The sequence below is a fragment of the Manacus candei genome, unplaced genomic scaffold (genome assembly GCF_025592945.1).
Source record: "Manacus candei isolate 608988 ecotype Guabito, Panama unplaced genomic scaffold, ASM2559294v1 h1tg000005l, whole genome shotgun sequence".
Classification (NCBI taxonomy): domain Eukaryota; kingdom Metazoa; phylum Chordata; class Aves; order Passeriformes; family Pipridae; genus Manacus; species Manacus candei.
Window position 1 is genome coordinate 13968659 of NW_026138053.1, and position 21119 is coordinate 13989777.

The 21119-nt window shown below is 36.1% G+C and overlaps 1 protein-coding gene and 1 long non-coding RNA gene across 14 annotated transcripts in view; one reads left to right on the plus strand and one right to left on the minus strand.

Annotated features, from left to right (window-relative positions):
* The window catches only part of LOC127477957 (uncharacterized), a 60836-nt gene that overhangs the window by 24377 nt on the left and 15340 nt on the right, over positions 1–21119 (plus strand). For 2 of the 5 annotated variants that reach the window (XR_007907074.1, XR_007907075.1), the window contains exon 4: positions 14515–14574. The exons of 1 other annotated variant lie outside the window; for it this stretch is intronic. This is a non-coding gene — a long non-coding RNA (uncharacterized LOC127477957). Of the gene's footprint in view, positions 1–13738; positions 14073–14514; positions 14575–18119; positions 18680–21119 lie in introns of those variants that run through there. 2 more of the 5 variants (XR_007907073.1, XR_007907072.1) reach the window with 2 other exon arrangements.
* Positions 1–21119, minus strand: part of EVI5 (ecotropic viral integration site 5) — a 75729-nt gene that overhangs the window by 19296 nt on the left and 35314 nt on the right. For 8 of the 9 annotated variants that reach the window (XM_051802493.1, XM_051802533.1, XM_051802522.1 and 5 more), the window contains 6 exons: positions 18686–18820; positions 16491–16631; positions 15815–15973; positions 14085–14231; positions 10989–11084; positions 1996–2091 (listed from right to left, as the gene is read on the minus strand). In XM_051802493.1, the coding sequence (XP_051658453.1) occupies positions 1996–2091; positions 10989–11084; positions 14085–14231; positions 15815–15973; positions 16491–16631; positions 18686–18820 (774 nt within the window). The remainder of the gene's footprint in view (positions 1–1995; positions 2092–10988; positions 11085–14084; positions 14232–15814; positions 15974–16490; positions 16632–18685; positions 18821–21119) is intronic. The other variant, XM_051802513.1, reaches the window with a different exon arrangement.

Below are 21119 nucleotides of genomic sequence, written 5' to 3' on the forward strand. Positions count from 1 at the left end.
TGCCTCTTCCTGTTGCCATTTTGCTCAGATTTTGCTTTTGAGGAAACACTGCAGGAAACACTACTTTCCCTCTTAATTTTTTATTTAAAATCTAGACAAATAGATACATAACTGTAAGAGAGGAAGGAAAAAAAAAGTCATTAGTAAACAAAGACTTTCAGGCTTTAAGAAAGGAAACATTCAGAATGCTGCCAGGGTAGAACATGTCTACTACATACAGAGTTTCATAAAATCATGGAACCACGAAGGTCAGAAAAGACCTGTAGGATTATCAAGTCAGACCATTTCTTCTTACTGTTTCTATGTGTCCTAGAATGACTTTGTTTCTGTAGTGTTTACCTAGTTTGGAAATTAAAAATTAAGCCACAACAAAAAGAAATCTAGATGAGGAGTGGTCTTCTACATGGAATTACTCAAACTCTGCTGTTGTTAAAATTCATTATTCTTCATAGCTGGTATTTTCTTCAGTCAAATTGAAATGCTAATAAAGATTTGTCTAGGCTGAACTGTTTAAGAATCACTGGTATTACTAAGAATTGTCATTGTTCTGTGAGCTAATGGACCTTATCTTCATTCCAACCTGTTCACACTAACTTACACACAGTAAACATGTACAATATTATCTGCCTTCATGACAACTGAGTTACTCACCAGGCACGTAACAAATGATTGTACTGAGAAAATTATGCAACAGCTTTACAACAGTAATTCCACTTTCCCCCACAGCAGTGTTTCTTACCTTTTAAACATACACCAAGCAGAAGAAAAAGCCAGTACAGTGCCTTATTTATTCATAATGCAAAAATACACTACATATCTGGCTTTCTGAGAATTCAGCAGGTGACTTTCTTATAAGAAACAAAGCAAGTTAGTTAGAGTGCTTTAATGGAAGAAGAGAGGTTATTTATTTTTAAATCTGTTTTTTTAAGTGAGCTTAATGATTGGTAAAGGTGCTGGACTGACGGCCCTAGAGACTATCCTCAATCTACAGCATAGCAATCTATAGCATAGACAGCATTCCGAGATCCTCAACTGTATTACAGCTCTCAGGGGATTGATCCTAAAAGGTTGAATCTACTAAGATTGTTATGAAAACACTATCTACATTTAAAGAAAGTGTGTGTTTATTTAACAAAAGCAAAAAGGCACCAAACAAACAATTAGCAGAATTGCTCTATGATACTATGGTTTGAAGCAACACTATCAGAGCTGTGTATTAGAAGGCTATTGAAACAGAAGCAGACTATAATGCAAAGATGACTGGGCATTTTGCACACAGTGTAGTGTTAGGTAAAGACATTTCTTCACAATGCAGGATGAAGCGAAATGAGCCAGTGAGGATGGTAGTTACATAAGCTATCTCTGTTTCAAGACCTTCTGATCTTTTTAGCTAACAGAAAGTTACTACAACTATTAGAGTAAGGAAGTTTGAAGGCAGAAATTTCATAGGTTGAAGGTTTTGGCAGTTTAAAACTTACAAATCTGTTAACTGATATTAAGCAAGCATCCTTTTCTTTTTTTAAGCAATCTCAGTATAGTACCACATAAAATTCATCCTTGCAAGAGCAAGAACCAGAAAATCTACACATGGACTCTTCTACTTGAACAAATGCAGTTTAGTTTCTAACTGTAATAGCCTTAATAGTTGTAGCAAATAAAGGCATAAAGGGGCTTATTTTCATATACACAGCTCCAAATGCAGTAAATGCAACACGAACATCATCAACTCATGAAATTAAGGAGAAAAACCAAGGTGGAACATAAATGCTGATCTCCTTTAATATCAAATCATGTAACTAAGCAGTTTTTTGTTACTTTACATCCCAGGGTAAAGGAAAGATTCATGTATAAGAGTTTTATTGCATTCATTTAAAATAATGTACTTGGGTAAAATCAGGTACTGAAAATGTAATAACTGTTAAATAACCAAAACCTGCTGCAAGTGAAAGGACAAAAGGTACATGTGATCAGAGACTGTAGTATTTTATCACTTACCTCATGATGCAGCTCAGCTATCTGATCTTTCAGTTCTCTGATGTACTGGTTAGAATCAGATTTATTAAGCTGCCCTTGAATTTTTCCTTCTTCTTTCTGTTTTGGTTAAAAAAAGGAATCATATTCAAATTATTCAAAGATCTACTATATTAAAAATCTTAGTTTAACTGTCTGCATATTTTTGTCACAAACAGAAGCTAGTCCCAGACATCATTCAGCACTTTCATTTGGTTGAAGTTACAGCAGGTATCTAAGGGTGACAGTGGTTCAGACCAAGCTGACTCTCTCAGTACTAACAGGCAGGATTCTATGGAGGAGCATGAAGAATTACCAGCTTCACAGGTGGAATTCATGTCCTATGTACATGAGGTTGTATATTTGCTTTAGTAAATCCAATTCACACACACACACACACACGTAATATTATCAATATTACTAATAGTTCCTGTCCTAAATAGTTAAAATTACTTTATATTACTCTGAATGACTATGTCACTATACACTATAGTATCAAAAAGCATCAGTAAAGCAAAGTGTTAGCACAAATAGAACATAGGTGTCATAGCCCTTTTAAAACAGAAGTGTAATAAGCAGCTGAGCTTACACTGAAACTGGGTGCACAAGAGGACATGAAAAAGGTGTTCCCAAGTTAAGTCAGTATAAACTAACAGCAGAAGCAGTAACATTTAGCAGGTTGGTTTTGGCACTGCACAAAGAGCTGAAAGCTGTTTGTGTATACCATATGGGAATCACACACTTTCATTATATTTAAGTGATTTTATTGTTATTTTTTATTCCAGAAATTACACTGTAAAGTTAATGCAGATATTACAAAATAATCTGACATGTATATTTGCTCATGGAAGAACTGACTCTAACTACAGTCAGCTGGAGCTGAATATTGTGCACAAACCTGGCTTGCAAGATCCCCATTTTTAGTGAAAGGCAAGTAAGTTTCAGTTTTCCTTTCAGAACTACAGATTTTGTAGAGCTGGCAATTCACAAAAATGCATTTAGCACAAAAAAAAAAACGGAACCCTGCAATATCATTTTCTACAAACATGCTTTAAAAAAGGTCATGCTGTAACTTCCTCTTGAAACATTCAAAACACTAGAGATCAGAAGCTGAGCCTTTTAACTGGCTGCAACAGAAATTACATATTTCAAATTAAATAAGCTCATGTTCTAAAAGCTACCAAGTCTGTCTACAGTGGATAAATTGGAAGGATGACATAGAAAAAATTAAGAGCAAGGTATCAGTCTTCTTCACAGCTGCTGTTCATCTCTGAGCAATAGAAAAGATAGAGTTTATTTTAAAAAAGAAAATTAGACTAAGTTGATCCTGCCATTGCCTTTTAGAGGCACTCATGCAGGTGCAGTAGCAAACCACTGAAAAAACATGTAGGGGCCAGACACTATAGCATTAAAATATATTTTAATGTTTACCACATTCATCTAATTTAGAGAATAAATAATAAATAGATAGCTGAAAACTTAAATATTTTAGATGAACAAAAAAATTCAAAGTTTTATCTGTCAGATTATGATTAAGTTACCCAACATTCTTTAAAACTGTGAGAAAAGATTAATATTTCTCATCAATACATACATTTCCATAGAAGTACAAAGTATTACCATGATCTGACAAATTGTTTCACTTTCTAGTGACATTTCATGTTAGAAAGTAACCTGAACTTAATGCAAATAATTCCCACCTTCTGATGAGCATTTGTTAATCAAAGGCAAATTTTAATGTGAGGAACTTAAATTTAGTAGTAATATTCTTTAACAGTATTTTTTCATTAAGGTGGCTTGACAGAATTCGAAAAGAAAAATTGTTGTCAGGAAAAACTTCAACATGGCAGTTCTTTTTAATGTGACCAAACCCAATGTTAACAGCTTTCCCTACTATCTGTTAGTATCTCTCACTCAGACAGAAACCTTCCTCTGAAAAATTCTATAGTTCTAGGTTTGCTTCTCAAGATTACCCTAGATTGTATGACATTTTCTATTACTTCCTGATTATCATAAAAACTTATTTCTTACTGTTTTTATCAAGTGATCTTAATATCATCCTAGAATCTCTTTTAAGGAGAGTATGGTATCTTTTAAGGTCAGTATATGTGCATTTTGAGATCGTGAAAACCTCCACAACTGCAAAACAAACCCTATATTCTGCCCCCATGCAGGTTAGATTCCAACTTGTACATCTTAATTCTAGATGACAATAGAACAGCGCCAAAACACAGCTAGTATGTCACTGTGAATGGTGAAAGCCCCAGAGACCACAAGGACACTCATGCTCCAAACAACACATGGAAACTGCACAAATAATTTAATGTTCATGTTTCATGAGTAGCTTAATCAAAGCTTGAGCAGCTTCAGCTTGGATAACACCATATTACATAATTCTTAACTCTTAACATAATTCTTAACAATGACCATCTAATCTAACTGCCCAACCAATTCAGGGCTGAATTGGTTAAAGCCTGTTAAGGGCATTGTCCAAATGCCTCAAACACTGACAGGCTTGGGGCATCGACCACCTCTAGGAAGCGTGTTCCAGCGTTTGACCACTCTCTGGTAAAGAAATGCTTCCTAATGTCCAGTCTGAACTCTCCTAGTGCAACTTTGAACCATTCCCACGTGTCCTATCACTGGATACCAGGGATAAGAGTGCCTCAGGAAGCTATATAGGGCAATGAGGCCACCCATGGCCATCCTTTTCTCCAAACTAAACAAGGCCAACATCCTTAGCCACTCCTCACAGGGCTTTATTTACAACCCTTTCATCAGCTTTATTGCCCTTGTCTGGACACTTTCAAGGACCGTCACATCCTTCTGAAATAGTGGGGCCCAGAACTGCACACAGTACTCCAGGTGAGGTGATACCATTAGTTACTAGACAGTCCCACTGACAGAAGAAAAATTAAATTGCTTTAATGCAACTTAATTTCATTTAATGCTTCCTATTGTAGCGTTTACTTTAGTAGGAACTGGACATTTCACTCTCCATTGTTTGTATACTGTGCCTGAATAGTTTTGTACTACTGTGCTTGAGCAGCTTTGTACTTTTGAGGACAGCACTCAAATCAACTGTATGGGTTCCAAACAACTCCACTGAAAATTTAGAAGTCTTTAAGGTATGAACATCGCACCTTTTAAAAGGAAATAGCATAAGCAATTAGTAATATTTCTTCATGCTTTATTTTTTAAAATCTAGAATTATAGACATAGGATGTGGGTTGCTGGGTTGTTGGTTTTTTGGGTTTTTTTTTGGAGGGGGAGCACTACTGTAGAAAATCTGTTGTATTTGGAGAGGTCATGACACTAAGAATAGCTGATCTCTAGGCAAACAATAGCCATTTTAAATTTAAAACTAAAATACAGAGAAAAAGTCAGATAACATGTCATAAGCAAAGTGTGTGTATTAACAGAATTGCAAGATAATGAAAGAGAGTCAATTCTAGAATCTAGGAATTTGTTTAAAACACCCTGCAGTTATATGTGAACGAATCTCTCTACATGCACAACCCACTGGGGTGCTGCTTCTGCATATTGGCACCACTGCAGTGCCCATCTGCTCTTCCCAGAAAGGTTTTTAGAAAAGTAATGCCAGTTGGTGTTATGTTGTAATAAAGATGCTTCATCTCAATTTCACTGCTTTGGAGGATTAATAACTCCTCCCAGTCTTACAGTCTCTTCCAACAGACCAGCTCCACCATGAGAAACCCCCGTATCATGAAAACAAACACGCTGTCAGCCAGGTATCACCTCTGCTCAGGTGATAGGTGCCTCTAACAGTGTACACAGCAGAACACAATCCAATCCCCTGCCCCAGAGGTTGTGTATATAGTGGGAGCAGCACGGGCAGCGAAGCAGGAAATGAGCTCTGTAGATTGTAAAACCCCATTGCTAAAACAGAACTCACTTAGGCCCTTCACAGTTTTGGAAGCTCTCACCTCTCTCATCCTGCTGTGAAATACTAGTGACTGTACTTCTGTACATACAAGAGTTACACTGAGAGTTCCTGAGAAGAAAAATCTGTACTCCAAAAATTTCCTTCTTAGAATGAGGAAAAATTCTAAAAGTATCAGCTGAGAATCATGGTTTTCATCTCATACTTGAATCCTCCTTTGTCTGGCTTTCCAGGAGAAAAATATCTTCCAAAGAAGCAGCAGTTAGTCTCAAACACCTGATACCTACTGAGAACTACCAAGCATGTGGAGACCTTTCAGACTCAGTCAGCAGACCAGCATGTATAGCTGGCAACACAAGAGTGCAGGGACAGAGTGCTTCAAAGAATGCCATTTTAAAATACCCAAAACTATTATTGTATAATCCCTCCCAAAATCAAGTTTAGTACTCATGATAAAAAAAGTGTTTAGACAACAAATAAATAAATCACTGGAAGTCACCCAAAAAACACTGGAGGACTTAAGCCTGCTTTTGCTGCTCAACGAAAGACACAGAAGATCAATGTAATCAAATTTCAGTTGCAGGTGTCTTATCCCAAGAGGAGCAAAAGGACAAAGTTTTATAAAACACTCAATTATCACATCAGAGTCGGAAAACACATCAGTGAGAAAATATGCCATTTTAAATCATAAGAAAACATCTAGGATTGTTTTCACTTTAATAACTGTAAATTTAAAAACACAGAAAAACAAAAAAATGGTTTTATAGGCAGTTGAACTCCAGGCACACTGGAAAGTTGCTGTTCCTAAGATAACAGTGTACCATCTTTACTAAAAATGGCTGGAAGATAGGATGTTTCCCTAACATCCTTGATTTTTTCTGACTTAGACATATTAACTTGTTAACGCCTTGTCTCAGCCTCTTTTCAGGGGAGACTTTAAAATTCTTACTCTTCGGCAAAAGATACTGCATTAAAAATGTAAATGAAGTATATTCAGAAGGGTAAATGTGGTAACTAGTGTCCTTTCAGTGACTTTACAGTGACTCATTCTATACTTTCAAAAACACATCACTAACATCACACACCACTATTGATAAGAGCAAAAAAAGGGTTTCCTGTAATTTGAAAAGATGGAAACAATTTCTTTACTCAACAGTCAGTACTTGGAAAAGTTATTAAACAGAGGTCATAGAAAGGCTTCAGTCTAACGAAATAGTGCTAAAAGTTTAAACTGTGGGGGAGATTACTAGCACAATCATGGATTTCCTTTACAGTTGCTCTCAAAGCAGCTTTGACATGGTTAGAGATAGGGTAAATGTGACAAAATTCTCTGAATCTGCCAGGAAACACAGCAGGAGGAAGTGATGTTACCGCCTGTCCAGACCAACCTAACAAAAAAAAGAATGAGTTCTTATGGATATTTTTTGCTTTAAGATTACTCAGATGTAACACCAGTTTTTTATATTACAAGTATGCTCTATACCTGCCATGGATAATTTTAAGAGGCTAGTACAAGTTACCAGCCTGAACAGAAATGGAGGGAGAGGGATTAAGCTGCCCCACTCTGCTTCCTTGGCCCGCCTACACTTCCACTGGCCTAATGCTCCGTACCCTAAACCAGCTGAGTGACACTAGCTTGCAACTGATTTAACCATGCCTGAATTTTTCTATTCTTCTTTCAACTACTGCAGGGAAAGCCTTTAAAAAACCAACCAACCAAACCCAAAATACCACTGATGGACCAACAGGACTGCCCATAAGTGATCAGAAGGATCACTTGCTAATTAATAGGCCAGAAATATTTGCTTGCTGCAGTTTGAAGCTATCAGACCAGTTCAGCTGAAAACTAGACTAGCTTCCTGAGGAAGCAAACCTGAATCTTTGCTAATTGACAATAGACAGAGAGGGAGACAATGTCCATTCCTTAGCCCTGGGTCTTTACACCTTACAAAAGGGTGGGACAACCACAATCAGAGTGCATGCAACCTGACCAGTTACAAGGTGTGAACAGGTATGTGCAATACAAGTTAAACTTCAGTTATACTTCAATTCTGTGTTATTTTTGCTAAGGAATGACTAAGGATATCTGTCATGTATTGGACAACTCATTGCACGTCAGTATACTTATACAGAAATTTAAAAGCTCCTTAACTGAATGCTCAGCCAAGATAAGATGGCATCTAGAATATATTAAAAAATAACTTCCTAGTATCATAATAAACTGACAACTTGCTGCAGAATTACATCTACTGTTGAATGATAAGAGTTCTCTCTCCTTCTCCTTCTCTGCTGTTATTACTAACCAAAACTAAGAGTGACCCATAAACTGTGATTTAAATCTAGCATTTGTGTGTGTGTAACGTCAGATCAGTTCTTATGTGGGAGTAGTGATACTCTGTTACAAATTTAACACCAGTGTCTTGCACCTACACCTACATGAACATTTAAAAGAAAACCACACAATTCAGGTTAAGCATTGCTATGGACCATGTGGACCTGGCAATGAATCCCTAGAGCTTCTTAGAAAAGCTCCACCCTGCTCAAAAAAAGGGAAGGTTATGAGGTAGGTTAACTTCCTCCCTTCATTTTTATCAGCTTTGAAATAACACAGCAAGCAGATCTATTTGTGGTGCTCTGTGCATCTCTACTTTAAGACAGACACCTACACTCCAAGACTGGCTACGTGTATTTATGGTATTAAATATTGCATTTCAAGTCATTAAGGCAAGTCCTGATTAAAAGGCTCTCTGCTCCTCACATCAGGTCACAGCAAGTGCAGCCACAAGCTGAGCAGAAGATAATGAGAGGCAGCTTTTTCTCCAATGAGGAAGAAGTTATTTAGATTTTCAATTTCCTTAAAAAGTGGCATTTGTTTAAGCTCTATTATCAATTGATAGTTTACAGTTTACAAGCTTTGAGAGTTCAGGCTTTCCAACTCCATTACTATTTTTTTGGTGCAGGTGTTTCAAAGGCTTTTGAGCATGAGTACCCAAAAAGGAAGTTTTGGTCATAAGTTTCATATTTGCTGGCAAAACACACTGGTCAAAAGTATCTGCTTAGACTCCTAAAAAAAAAAAACCACCTATCACAGTCCAATAAAAGGCTTTCAGGTCATGTCTACAGTGTCAGAAATAAATACATTAACATTAGAGGAACTTAATTCTACTAAATCTCTTTTGTTTTAAATATGATAAGGTTCACACTCAAAATCTGTGTTTGACAACTGAAGTTTTCTTCCATGTTTAAGTTTGAGATCAGTAGTTCACCAAAAACCTAACAGGGCAAAGTCATCAAATGAGAAACATGAACTCCAGCCACAGAATGATTTCATACTCCACACTGTGTACAAAGAAAGCACAGCCACTGTTATTTGTGAAGAAAATCCAGAATTTTACTAAGATTGAGACTTGAAATGCACTTTAGTAGGAAACATAAAACCTAGAATAATAAAACCATAACTAAAAGTTGCATCCTACAAAGTAGTTATTGTGAAGAGGAAGGAGAGGTGATGTGGACAACCAACTGAACATGAGACAGCGCAATATCACAACAAAAGAGGGGCAGTGTAATCTTTGAACGTATTAGCCAGAGTCATGAAACAGGTATTATAAAAATCTGCATGCAATTCTTATATCTATAACTTAAGCAAAATACGGAAAGGGAATAGGAGAGAGCTGTAAAATGATGGAGCATGGATGGTTTGATCAGTCAAACAACAGAAAACCCAGTTAGATGTATTGACATTACAAAATGAATACAATTCTAATTGTGTGACAGCTACCAGGAAAAAACCCTGATCATTAGGGGATTCACCATTTGATAAGATTTCGACTACTTTTGGGGAGACCTGTATCAGTCAAATAAGGGAAGCAGGATGCCATTTGAAGTCTGTGCTAAAGTAAAAATAATGCAAAATGAGTACTGACTTCTTACCTACAAAATCACATTGTTTGAAGTAACCTCTAAACTTCGTCCCCCCTTTTTTTTAATAAAATGTTAACATGAGTAGAAGATTGACCTAAATTCAGCTACTCTTTTGTTATCTTAAAAAATGATAAATGATTCATATGCAATGCTTATTGTATTTCTAGTGCATTGATCACAGCATTATCTAAGCATTATATGATTAAAAGAAATGATTGCTTTTTCTTTTAATAAATTTTGTGCCTGCTGCGCTAAAGGAAATACGATGAAAATTCTTTATGCAAGCTCAATGAAATTTTTTTGTACATTCCAAATACAAAGAGATGAAAAAGCTACAACTAGCTGAGAAATCATCACCTCAAAGGAAAGATTTCAGAGGAAGAAAAGACAATAGCAATACCAATTTTTTAAAAAAATAAACTAGAGAGTAACTAGCTAGTAACCTGGGAATGATAATCAAGAAAACCTTTGCAGCAGAATTCAGAAAAGACAAAAGTATATGAGTATAGAAAGGCCAGACTACAGTAAGACATCATGATTTCTCCAAGTCAAGAAAATACAAGGAACAGTAATTTCTGTTCAAGTTCATGAGACAAGTAAAGCTCCAAAAGGAACTGAAAGTGTGAGGAACAACAGAGAGGCCAAAGGATGCATCTTCAGATCCTACAGTGATGTGGTAGCAGTAAACATTTCTGGTTTCAAAATTTACATAAAGGGAGTAAGAGTTTTACAATAAATCCTCCCATACTGGTCATAGCAGAAGAGTAAGCATAGGAAAAAAATGTTTGCTGAAATCAAAATGTTAGCATCTTTTTTTGGACAGAGGATGTTTTCAGCCTCATCTGTTCATTGGTAAAAAGTACCAATTACAAGAATAAAAACCAAAACAGAAGTCAGAGTTAAAAAGAGTGTTGCCATTAGCACGGTACTAGTACAGAAGCAATTATTAACAGCTCACAAGTATGCACATAAGGTAGATTTAAGGCTTTGCTTGCACAGGAATTCAACAATATAGCATTATCCTACTTGGCAAAGCAGTGCCTTGTGTTCTCAGTAGGTTAATGAGGAAAGAAAGTGGAGGCAGAAAAAACGCATGAAGTACAAAAACTAATCAGTATCAAGTTCCACATTTAATGCCATCACTTGTTACCTGGATTTCTAATTCAGCAATATGCTGCTGGAGTTCTGCCACAGCTGCAATGCGGTCTGCCTCACGGAGCCGAACTGCCATCACTTCTTCTTTGCTCTGAAAGAAGGCAGAGATGCAAGCAAACAAATATCAGTTTCAGCTATTAACAACTGTGCACTGCTTTTACCCAAAATTATAAGAGAAAACTGCTCTGCACTACTGTGTAAACTACTACTATTCCAAAGAACTCAAATTTAATTTTAACCCCTAGAATTGTGTAATCATCTAATATAAATTCTAAACTATAATAATCTAAAAAAAAAAATCTGTGCAGTTTTGAAAACTTGCTGTTATCAGTTTTCAGGTCCAGAAAACAGCTGTCTTGTTTTCCAGAAATGTTATATTGTAAATTCAGAAAAATCATCAACATAATAAAAAAACAGCTTCAACCTTTGACCTTATATATAAAGAAACAGCAAAGCCACAAAAGAGTTACTTATCATTTCCTTTGTCTAAAAAAATAAATTAAAAAAACCCCCACAAACGTAAATATATTCTAAACCTCATTTAGTCCAGCTATCTTAAATCACAGTATACAACAAAGCTTGGAATAAAATACCAATGCACATAACCTAAAATCAGCCTCCCACTGTAAGTTTAACCTGTAAGTCTGTCTATAAATGATAGGCAGTTTGGACAAGAGAGAAGGAAACATGAAACACCCTTATTCCTGTTTTATGAGGCAAGTCCTCAAGACTTCAGAGCACAAAACAACTAATATTATATTTTCAGCAGTCTAGTACAGCCACAGAGAGAAAGCAGTGCTAGATAGTGAGTGAGCAGTACTGTCAGCTGGAGAGCAAATAACTGGGGAAGAGACAGACTAGGCTCAGGTACACCTGCTTTTATGGTAGACTGGTGTAACTAAACTGTAGTTACTGTAAATCAGTTCCAGTATTTCAGTTATTTTAATGTATGCTTCAAACTAACAGTACTCAAGCCTCCTTTGTTAGACAGTATAGTTGAGACCAAATTGAACATATCAAAGCTTATTTCAGTAGCCACTTGAAAACAAGCTATTTGTTTGGGTTTTTTTTAAAGATTACTGTAACAGAGGTATATCATCTATAGGATCCAATTAACAGTATTTGTAATCAGTGGAGTCCATTTCAGAGAAATCCATCATGTGCTAGCCAAAGTTCAGCCATTCTTGCTAAATTCTGTTGCATGATTACTCAAATGAAGCCAAACCGACAAGTCCACAGGATTGCATGTATTTAACTGAAAGCTGAAGGACAGACTCTGGTATCTGAGATGAGTCAATAGTGTTACTCTAGATGGCACTTATGCTTTATCTCTGAAACAGAGCATGTTCTCAATTACCACAGAACTTGATATGGTGGTAGGAAGGACAAGACTGGGGTGGGGGCACAAATCTTATGTTGTAAATTCTTTAGCAAAACTGATTAGAAAGATCAGTGATGAGTTTCAAGAAACAATCTGAAATTGAGTCCTTGCTGTAGAAGCAGTACTCAGATCAAAAGGGAAAAATGTAACAGTACACACCAGTGACAGAAAAGAGTTGTCCTACAGGTGGTATGAGATGCAACTTGCTACAAAAATTTTAACTTCTGCTTATGCATTTCAAGTTATTTTTTAAAATAAAAATACAAGCTACTGAAATAACCAATCCTTTACGCATAGAACAAGGGGGGCGGAGTTGAAAATCCAAATATATATTTTTCTGAGACACCTCTTGAAGTAGAAATATTGTTACCTAGCCAAGATGTACTGACAAAAATAGAACTAGAGTGTGATTTCAGATGACTTGAAACAACAGGAAGAAAAAAAAATAATCGAACATCAGTTACTAATGGAATCGAGAATAACAAACTTGCTAGATTTAAAGAGATGGGAGGTGGAACTTTTAAATATATTTAGTGCTACAAAAACTTAATATTTGTCTGTATTGCTCCATGACATTATCTGAAAAACACTTAGCAAAAACACTTGTGCATTTAAGCAGTACAGGAGTCTACATGGTATTCTACTAAGTCTCTTCCCAAGAAGTCACTGTCTAGCTCACAGTTAAACAGTAGAAATCCAGGTAATGGATATGCATCAAATTGGCAATATTTCATTTTATATCAGAAACATCATCTCATAAAACATCTTACAGTGTAAATTGTAATCTTTTTTCTATCAACTACAAACGAAGTTTCAGGATCTAATGTCAGTGTATGTCAGTACTACTGCTTCACTGGGTATTGACCACTGCTATTTTCAGAGAATCTCTAAAGAATATGACTGGTGCTCTGTCTATTACTGTCACACTTTTCTCTAGCCCATGTTAGAACAGAGCTTTACAAGCAAATTATCCTAGTGAGAATAGTTATCTATACAAACACATTAGTCAGGTTAAAAACATATTATTCTCTTATAGTCAACATAAAACCAGAATATTGACTACACACTCTAATCCTCAATCTCTTAATGTTTAATGAGCACCTTCAGTATCAAACAAAAAAGTTACAGGTTATATGAAAAAGACATATCACCAAGATTGAGAATATTAAAAAAAAATAATAAATCAGTAAGAATAATCTCAGCATTAAAAAACCAGCACTTAGGAACCCAATGATTATGGCAAACAAGACAGTCAGTAGAAGCAATTTCTTCTAATTAAGATTCAGTGGTTTTTTTACCCAAAAGTTTGTGATGGAGTTTGAGTAGTCAGTAGAAGTTACCTCTTCATTGCACTTTTGATTCAGGTTCAACTAGAAACCAATGGAATTGGCAAGACAGCAAGAAAATGAAAACCTAAAAGTGTCTGTTGTCTCAGAGTGTCTTTTTATATTACACACAGACACTTTTCTGAGTAGAACCACACTTTAAAGTTTATCTTTGTGGGACCACAAAGAAGCAGCTCTGTCAAAACCTCAAGTGATTTTTGTGAGATGGTAAATTCAAGATGATGTTGCCAAAATCAGTAAAAAGAATTTTGGTTTTATGATTTATGCTTCTCAGTTAAGACACAATTCTGTCCAACAACAGCAGACAAGACTAAAATGCACATGTATATTAGCACCCAAGTAGTCTATTCAGGATGTTGTTTACCTTGCATTCAATCTCTGCTTGTCTACGTTTTGCTTCATTCAACTGAGCCAGAAGTCCTTTGTTCTGTGCAGAAAGATACTGCACCTTCTCCTGTAGGTTGGTAACCTCTTGCTCTGCCCTTCGTAAATGATTACTATTGATCTGATTCTGAAATTTATGACAAAAAAAGGGAATGAAAATGCACGTTAAGGAAAGATTTTTGATATTAATTTAATTCTCTGAAGTCTGACAAAACAGACTTAAAGATTATTTACCATAAAAAACTTTTGATGAAAAAGCATTCAGAGTTTTCTAAGTGCAATCGGAAGAGTTTGAATGACGTTTTGTTTATGATCAAGATATTCAAATTGTTCCTTAATAACAGATGACTCATTACAAGAATGCTATCGCAAAGCTCCTGTACATCTGTTTTTCCCAATTTCTTGCTTAGGTAAGGCAAAGATTTTGTGAACTTGTATCCCAACTGCAGCATGCATCCAAGAAACATCAGGTATGTCAGAAATATTACGTGTACATTTCTCTGTTCAGAGAATTCCTAAAAGCAACGTGGCACCTTAATTGAGATAAGTGCAGTATTACCAGTCACACTATTTGTACGTGAAGCTGTGCAGGCCAGTACATAACACGAGAACCAGTGCATTTCTCTCAGCTGAGAGTTAATCAGCATAAACACATACAGACTCAATGCATAACACTGAAGTGAGAAGTACCTAAAAGGTCTTGTGACATATTAGCCAGACAGCAGGATCCCTATGCCCCCTACTGACCAAAATACACACATGAGGCAAAGGCAACAAAATAAAAGCACTTTAACTGTAGTGCAACAGTATTGACACCTCAATGAAAATTTTAAAAGTTACTGCAAAAGGAAACCTTTATTCAGTTGGTATAGAAAAAGCAGTACCTCTGTCAGAAATAAAGCACCATGTGCCTTGCAGTTAGCTAATCTCTCTTCAATAGCACACCCTTACATGCTCTCATTATTTCTGGAATTGTTGAACCTTGTCAAGTAAAGTTACTGTTTGTTTAGCCTTTTGGATGCACAAGTCTTTCAAAAAACAGTTACATTTAGCAGATATTCCATGGGAGGATTTCTCAAAAGTCTCTTACAAATCCTTCTCATCAACTGCATGTTGTGCCTACTGACTTGAGAGAAAGTTCACTAATATAATATGAACTCACCACTTTAATGCACTTTTATTTCAGATTTCTTTGCTTAACAACTTATTCCCTAGTTATACGAAAAGAATTTTGGCAGTCAAGCTATGATTGTCTTTTCTGAACAAACCTCAGCAAGGGTCATCCATGCATTTCTATTCTGGCACACAAAAGGCAAAGCTTCTGCTAAAAACACCTGACCAACACACAAACTGCTCTGCCGAGTCCACAGCTTAGTAACCAGATTCATGACCTCAGCAGAAAATCCAGTATCACCAGTTTCACCAGAAGAAAGCAAAACACTGCCATTTAAACAATTAGAATTACTATTTGTGATTTGTGAAATTTAAAACACCTTAAGCATTCTTTTGTTGTTAAATCAGATATAATTTAATAAATTTACATTCACACACAGTTTACCAACTAATCCAAATGAGAAATTTGGAAAGCATAGTCGTAGAAGACTAAAGAAGAGACATTAAAGTAAGCTGGATTGTATGCACTAGATTCTTCCATCCTAGTCCAACAGCAGCATCCAGCTCAATTCACACGTACTAGCGTTCAAAACATACCTGTGTTTCCATCTCCATCATTCTTTGTTTAGTCTCTTTCAGTTCAGCTTGAGTTTCTGCTTCTCTCAAGCGGACTGTCATCAGCTCATCCTGTAGCTCATTCACTGCATTTTTTTTGGGAGGATCTTTCCATCTTCCAGTGGTACGAGCTAGATGACGCTAGAAAAACAGCATGTTTTTGGTGATAATGCCAGATCTTTCCTGGTGTTCCCTTATTTCATTTAAGGTCTCAGAGTTATACGAGGACAAATAGCTATAGTTCTCCTGTAGGTCCTAAAAGCTAGAAACCCACGGAAACTTACTGTTTTTAAGAACAGTTAAAAAGCTGAAGACAGTCATTCCCAGCTATGGTAAGTCAGTGAATTGCAAGTATATCCTGAGACTTTTGCCTATTTCTAGACCTTACCACTTAGCAAAGTCAGAGTACTGCTCAGGTACTTCCCTCCTACCAGAATGGTTAGCTGGAAGCACAGGACCTCTGCCTTCTAGGGACCAAATTCTAACATACTTTCTAAGTTAAGTTTCTTGTGGTAGCTGCATTTAAAGATTTTCTCATCTCAGCAGTTTGGTCCACAATCATTAGTTTCTACTTGATCTATAATTCAAAATGTCATAGTCTTGGTTTATCACCATTCATTGAAAATAAAAATTAATAAAAGTGTATTGCTACCCATACCTGCCAGTGTTCCTCCAAATCTTTGACTTGCTGCCTTAGTTCTTTGAGACCCATCGAAGCTTCTGCTTCTCTTAATTTTACTGCAATTAATTCTTCTTGTAGTCTGGCAACATTTTCCTCATCAGGGAGGGAGCTGTTCCTCTGCAACAAGGACCATCCTCTTAAATATGTATTTGAATAAAATTGTGCTTAGTGAAACCCACTCCAAATATAACTCTTATTACTAATCAAGCTTTAAGTACACATCCTTTGCAAAATAAAATTCCTTTAAAAAATCTAAGTTTCTGGATATAGTATGTATAAATAACTTCTAACTGCCAACTACAGAAAAAAATGAAAAGGTACTAGTATAAGGTATTCTGACTTTGTGATTTCCCTAGATGGTATCTCCCTAACGAAACATTATATTTAAAATATTTGAACCCATCAAAAATATGGAGAGAAATCTGAAAGATTTTGAGCTAGTCGATAAAAAGTAAAGCAAACAAGGAACTAAAACTACACTTTAAAGCTATAACTTTTACTTGGGTTTACAGAGAAAATAATAAATGGAAATTTATTTTTTAGGAAGTAGGTCACCAGCCTTTGTCAACATATCTGTTCTCCTTTTCAAAGGAAGCATGCATTAATATATATATATAAACAAGTCAAGAACAGGTCTTAGAAATGAAAGACACATGAGGAAAAAAGGATAGAGAAAGCCAAACAGAACACAGGAAAACACTGGGGAAAGCAACACAGAGATGAAATCCTAATAATGGAAATATGGGAAAAAAACAGAGAGGAAGAAAAAGGACAGTCTGTCCAATTACAATATCCTTGACTGTGCTTCATCACTTTCTACTGTATTTCTCATCAGCAAAATCCAGTGTTTTTGAAGACATGTAATACTGTGACAGTTTCCAGGTTTTCTTGAGAGTTGAGAGTAAAGCACATGATTAACATTAACAGAACACAGCACAACAGCCATTTATTAGCATTCCATGTTTCAAAATCATGGGATCTGAGTACTGGCAAATATAGGAAATGAGAGGGTGTGTTTCTGAATGTTCACATCACTGTCAGTATAGCCATGCAAGTCTTGGTTTATTCAGCAGAAGTTCCCCAGATTACATGATACATCAATAGCAGCAATAAAGAGCTGTACTGCAGGAATTTGAGGGAATTAGCTTCAGCCACTTTCTCATGTGCCTAAGTTCATTATAAGAGACTGAAGTACTACTGTACATCTGAGTTTGTCTGGTACACTGGAATTGACCCTATTACTCCAGGGTTTTTTTCACAGGTAAGTTTTCAGTGCATGCTGTCTCTGAGTTAAGTAGTTTCATTTTGAAAAATACCTTATATCCTGAATTCTTACCAATGGTCAGGACAGTAAAAACTACAATACTAACCTGCTAGGCTCTCATCAAGCCCCTCAGATAATTTAAAAAGTAAATCTTGACTCCAGTGGGTTAATTTTATCAGTAACTAAGTTCTGGCCAAAACCTGGGTATACAGCTCTTTAAAATTTCCTAAGGAAACTATTTCCAAGGCCAATACAATAAGATCTGAAAATCATGCTTTATATCAGGTCAATTTATTGTGGGGTTTTTTTCCCTTTTTTCATTTTGCTATTTTATCTTGCAGTTAAGTTTTACTTCAAAGAAAGGTAAATGTTTGACAGTTGGTTTGAGTACAGCTTGAGCTCTGGCATCAGGAAGTTACAAGCTACCACAGCACCCAAAAAGCAGCAGAGATTTTGATAATCAGTGGTGGAGAGATTCTTTCCCTGCCCATAATGGGACAAAGTAGAAGATGCTGAAGACCTGGGAATGGTTGTATTGTACCTTTTCCTCCTCCTTTCCCAAACTTTTTAGTTTCACATCACCTCAGTGCTCACTCTAAGCCCCCTGCTCTTGTTGCAGGATATCATTTTGAAACAATTGATGTTTCCTGTAAAGACTTCATCAGAATCCAAGTTTTCCACTACAGTAGGCTTCAGGAACAAGAGAAAAGGGGTTTGTTCTTCACGAACCTTTGCCAGTGCAAACATATCTTAGTTTTATTGCTGTTGTTCTTACAGGTTTGAAAAGCATCTTGTAATCATGAAAGCATAGAAGAGAAAGTTCTAGAGCACAGTTATGCAAAGAATTACAGGGACCTGTATTCTGTTCATAGTGCTGTTCTGTACAGAGGGTCCTGGTTTAATTTACCTTTTCCATCTCTAGAACTTTATCTTGCATCTCCTTCAGGGCACATTGCGATTCTGCTTCACTCAGCCTGGCTTGGACCAGCTCTTTTTCCAGCTGTAGCACAAAGTCTTCACTGTATCGTGAACTGCATTTATGCTACAAAGTTTGCAGAAATATGTTTAGTATGAAGCACAGATGGTTTGAAAGGGGTTTTATATACCAGACCTGGTGTGAAAAGTACATTCAGCTGTGTAAGATCAGGAAGACTACCTTAAGTGCTTACCTTATGCAAGTCTATTAATATGTCTATCCAGACTGCCACCAAAAATATCCCTAATGCTCTGCCTCAAACAACTGCACCCCCACCCAGCCTGTTAATACTGACGAGCAACAACTCACACTTTTGTCTCATTGGTAACCAAACTGAAAGATTCTCAAAGGATCTGTGATATGCAGAAAAAGATGTTACAGGAACACTAGCTAATTACAAGGTTAATACAAGTATCTCTCAGTTTCTACTCAAACTGTGATTCGACAGAATCCTTCTGTAATTCTGGATTTAAAATGAAGTCATGTATGGCTTCAATGTACAATGACTTTGGTTTGCCCATTTCTTCACTCCAACCCTTGGCTATCATTTGCTCACCATATACATATTCCTTCTGAGATTCAGACACATCCAAACGAAGCATTTATATTCAAAAGCCTCACTTAACTTTTTTCCCCCTAGTCAATAGTTTAAAAAACATATTTTATTTCTTCTTGGGTCACTTTAACATGACTTAGCAGTTTGACAGATTGTCAGACTTGCCTGATAGGCATTCTGTATTTGAAAACTGAAATCAGTATTTTAATTTCTGATTTAGGAAAAAAGGGGGTGTTGACATCCTCAAAGCATAGTTGTCTAGTTACTGTGCTTACATTGTTACCCTGAAAATTAAGTTTAGAGGAAAATAATTCAATACATTTTTGGTGTCATTAACTACACTGTGAAATATAAATACTATACTTGGATTAATAGATTAAGTTTTAGTTAATTAAAAATTCAACAGTAAAATCCACAGATTATTCATTATACTGAAGATACAACTGTTTTCTTTATGTTTGCATCAAAAAATTTAGTTTTCTACATCTAAAAACAGAGACAAAATGAAGAGCCTTCAGTTCCACATGCTTCTGTTATGGTGTGGCATTCCCTGACCTTCAATACACAAACCAAAGGCGAACAGGACAAACCAAGGATTTACATGTAACTACATGGTCAGGGAAATTATTTTTTCATTTATTTTTATACTTCTGCATGCCAAGGAAGCCTTTTGTCATGACTTACAGTACAATCCAAATTCAGAATCTACGCTAACCTTAGTGTTACAATGTATTATATTTCTTGTATAAATGTGCCTTCAGGAAGCTGTGATGGAGGGATGTATACAAAGCACTGAAAAGCAAGCAGAGCTCAGGCAGTTTTTAGTGTCATCAAGACCATCCACTTAAGTGCTCTGCCTGCTTAACTGTGCAGCTGAACACACAGGGAACACATATATATTATGATCCTTGTACATTAGTATTAATTTGCCCTTACACATTACTAATTTAATTCGTATTATTTTCAACCCACACAGTGTCTTTGCCTCAGCAAGCAGTGGAGGCAGACCTGATTTGAGTGCAAGAAAAGGATGGGTGGGCAATGTTGATTCATTTCTACGATTGCTTCACATGATGTAGGAACACAAGTACCATAGGTAACAACATGCAGACACAGAAAAGAGGCAACAGCTCTTTCATATTCCCTGGTTGCTTGTACAAGTTCATCACATGATACACACGACAACTTAGATGGACTCTACCTTTTTTGTTCCAGATTCTGCCAAACATTTTAATCACAGTAGCACTTTGCTGACTATGTTGAAAAGACAAATGTAACATAAAGCACTAAAATTGCAGCTCTAAGCCATTTAATTCTGAAAGAAACAAGTCCTTGCCTAATTTCACACAACTGGATTTATTTTCCCCCAATTTTTCTTAAACACAACCATTCCTAATATTATTTTGGCTGATGATAGATGTAATTACAGAATGTTTCTCCAGCACATTATACTGAAGAGCAATTAACAGATTGTTCAGCAGTTAACTTTGCTCAGCTAACTTTGCTTATACATTTAAGCACTAACACTGAATACAGTATTTTTATTTTCTGCATTTTGGTCGCAAATCAGAACACAGTATTAAAAGAGTATACTGCAAAGTATAGTGAAGCCTTCCATAAGGTTGCAACACTCATTTACAAGCATATATTCCCTAAATCAACTACTATGTTTTAATAATTATCAGCCATTGTAGCTTGAGTTCCTGAAAAACAACTATGAAGTTGCTGTAACAATAACCAAATACATGGCTATAAATTACCTTACAAAGTGCATATGCTTTCATCTGAATGCTTAGTCAATTAAAATTC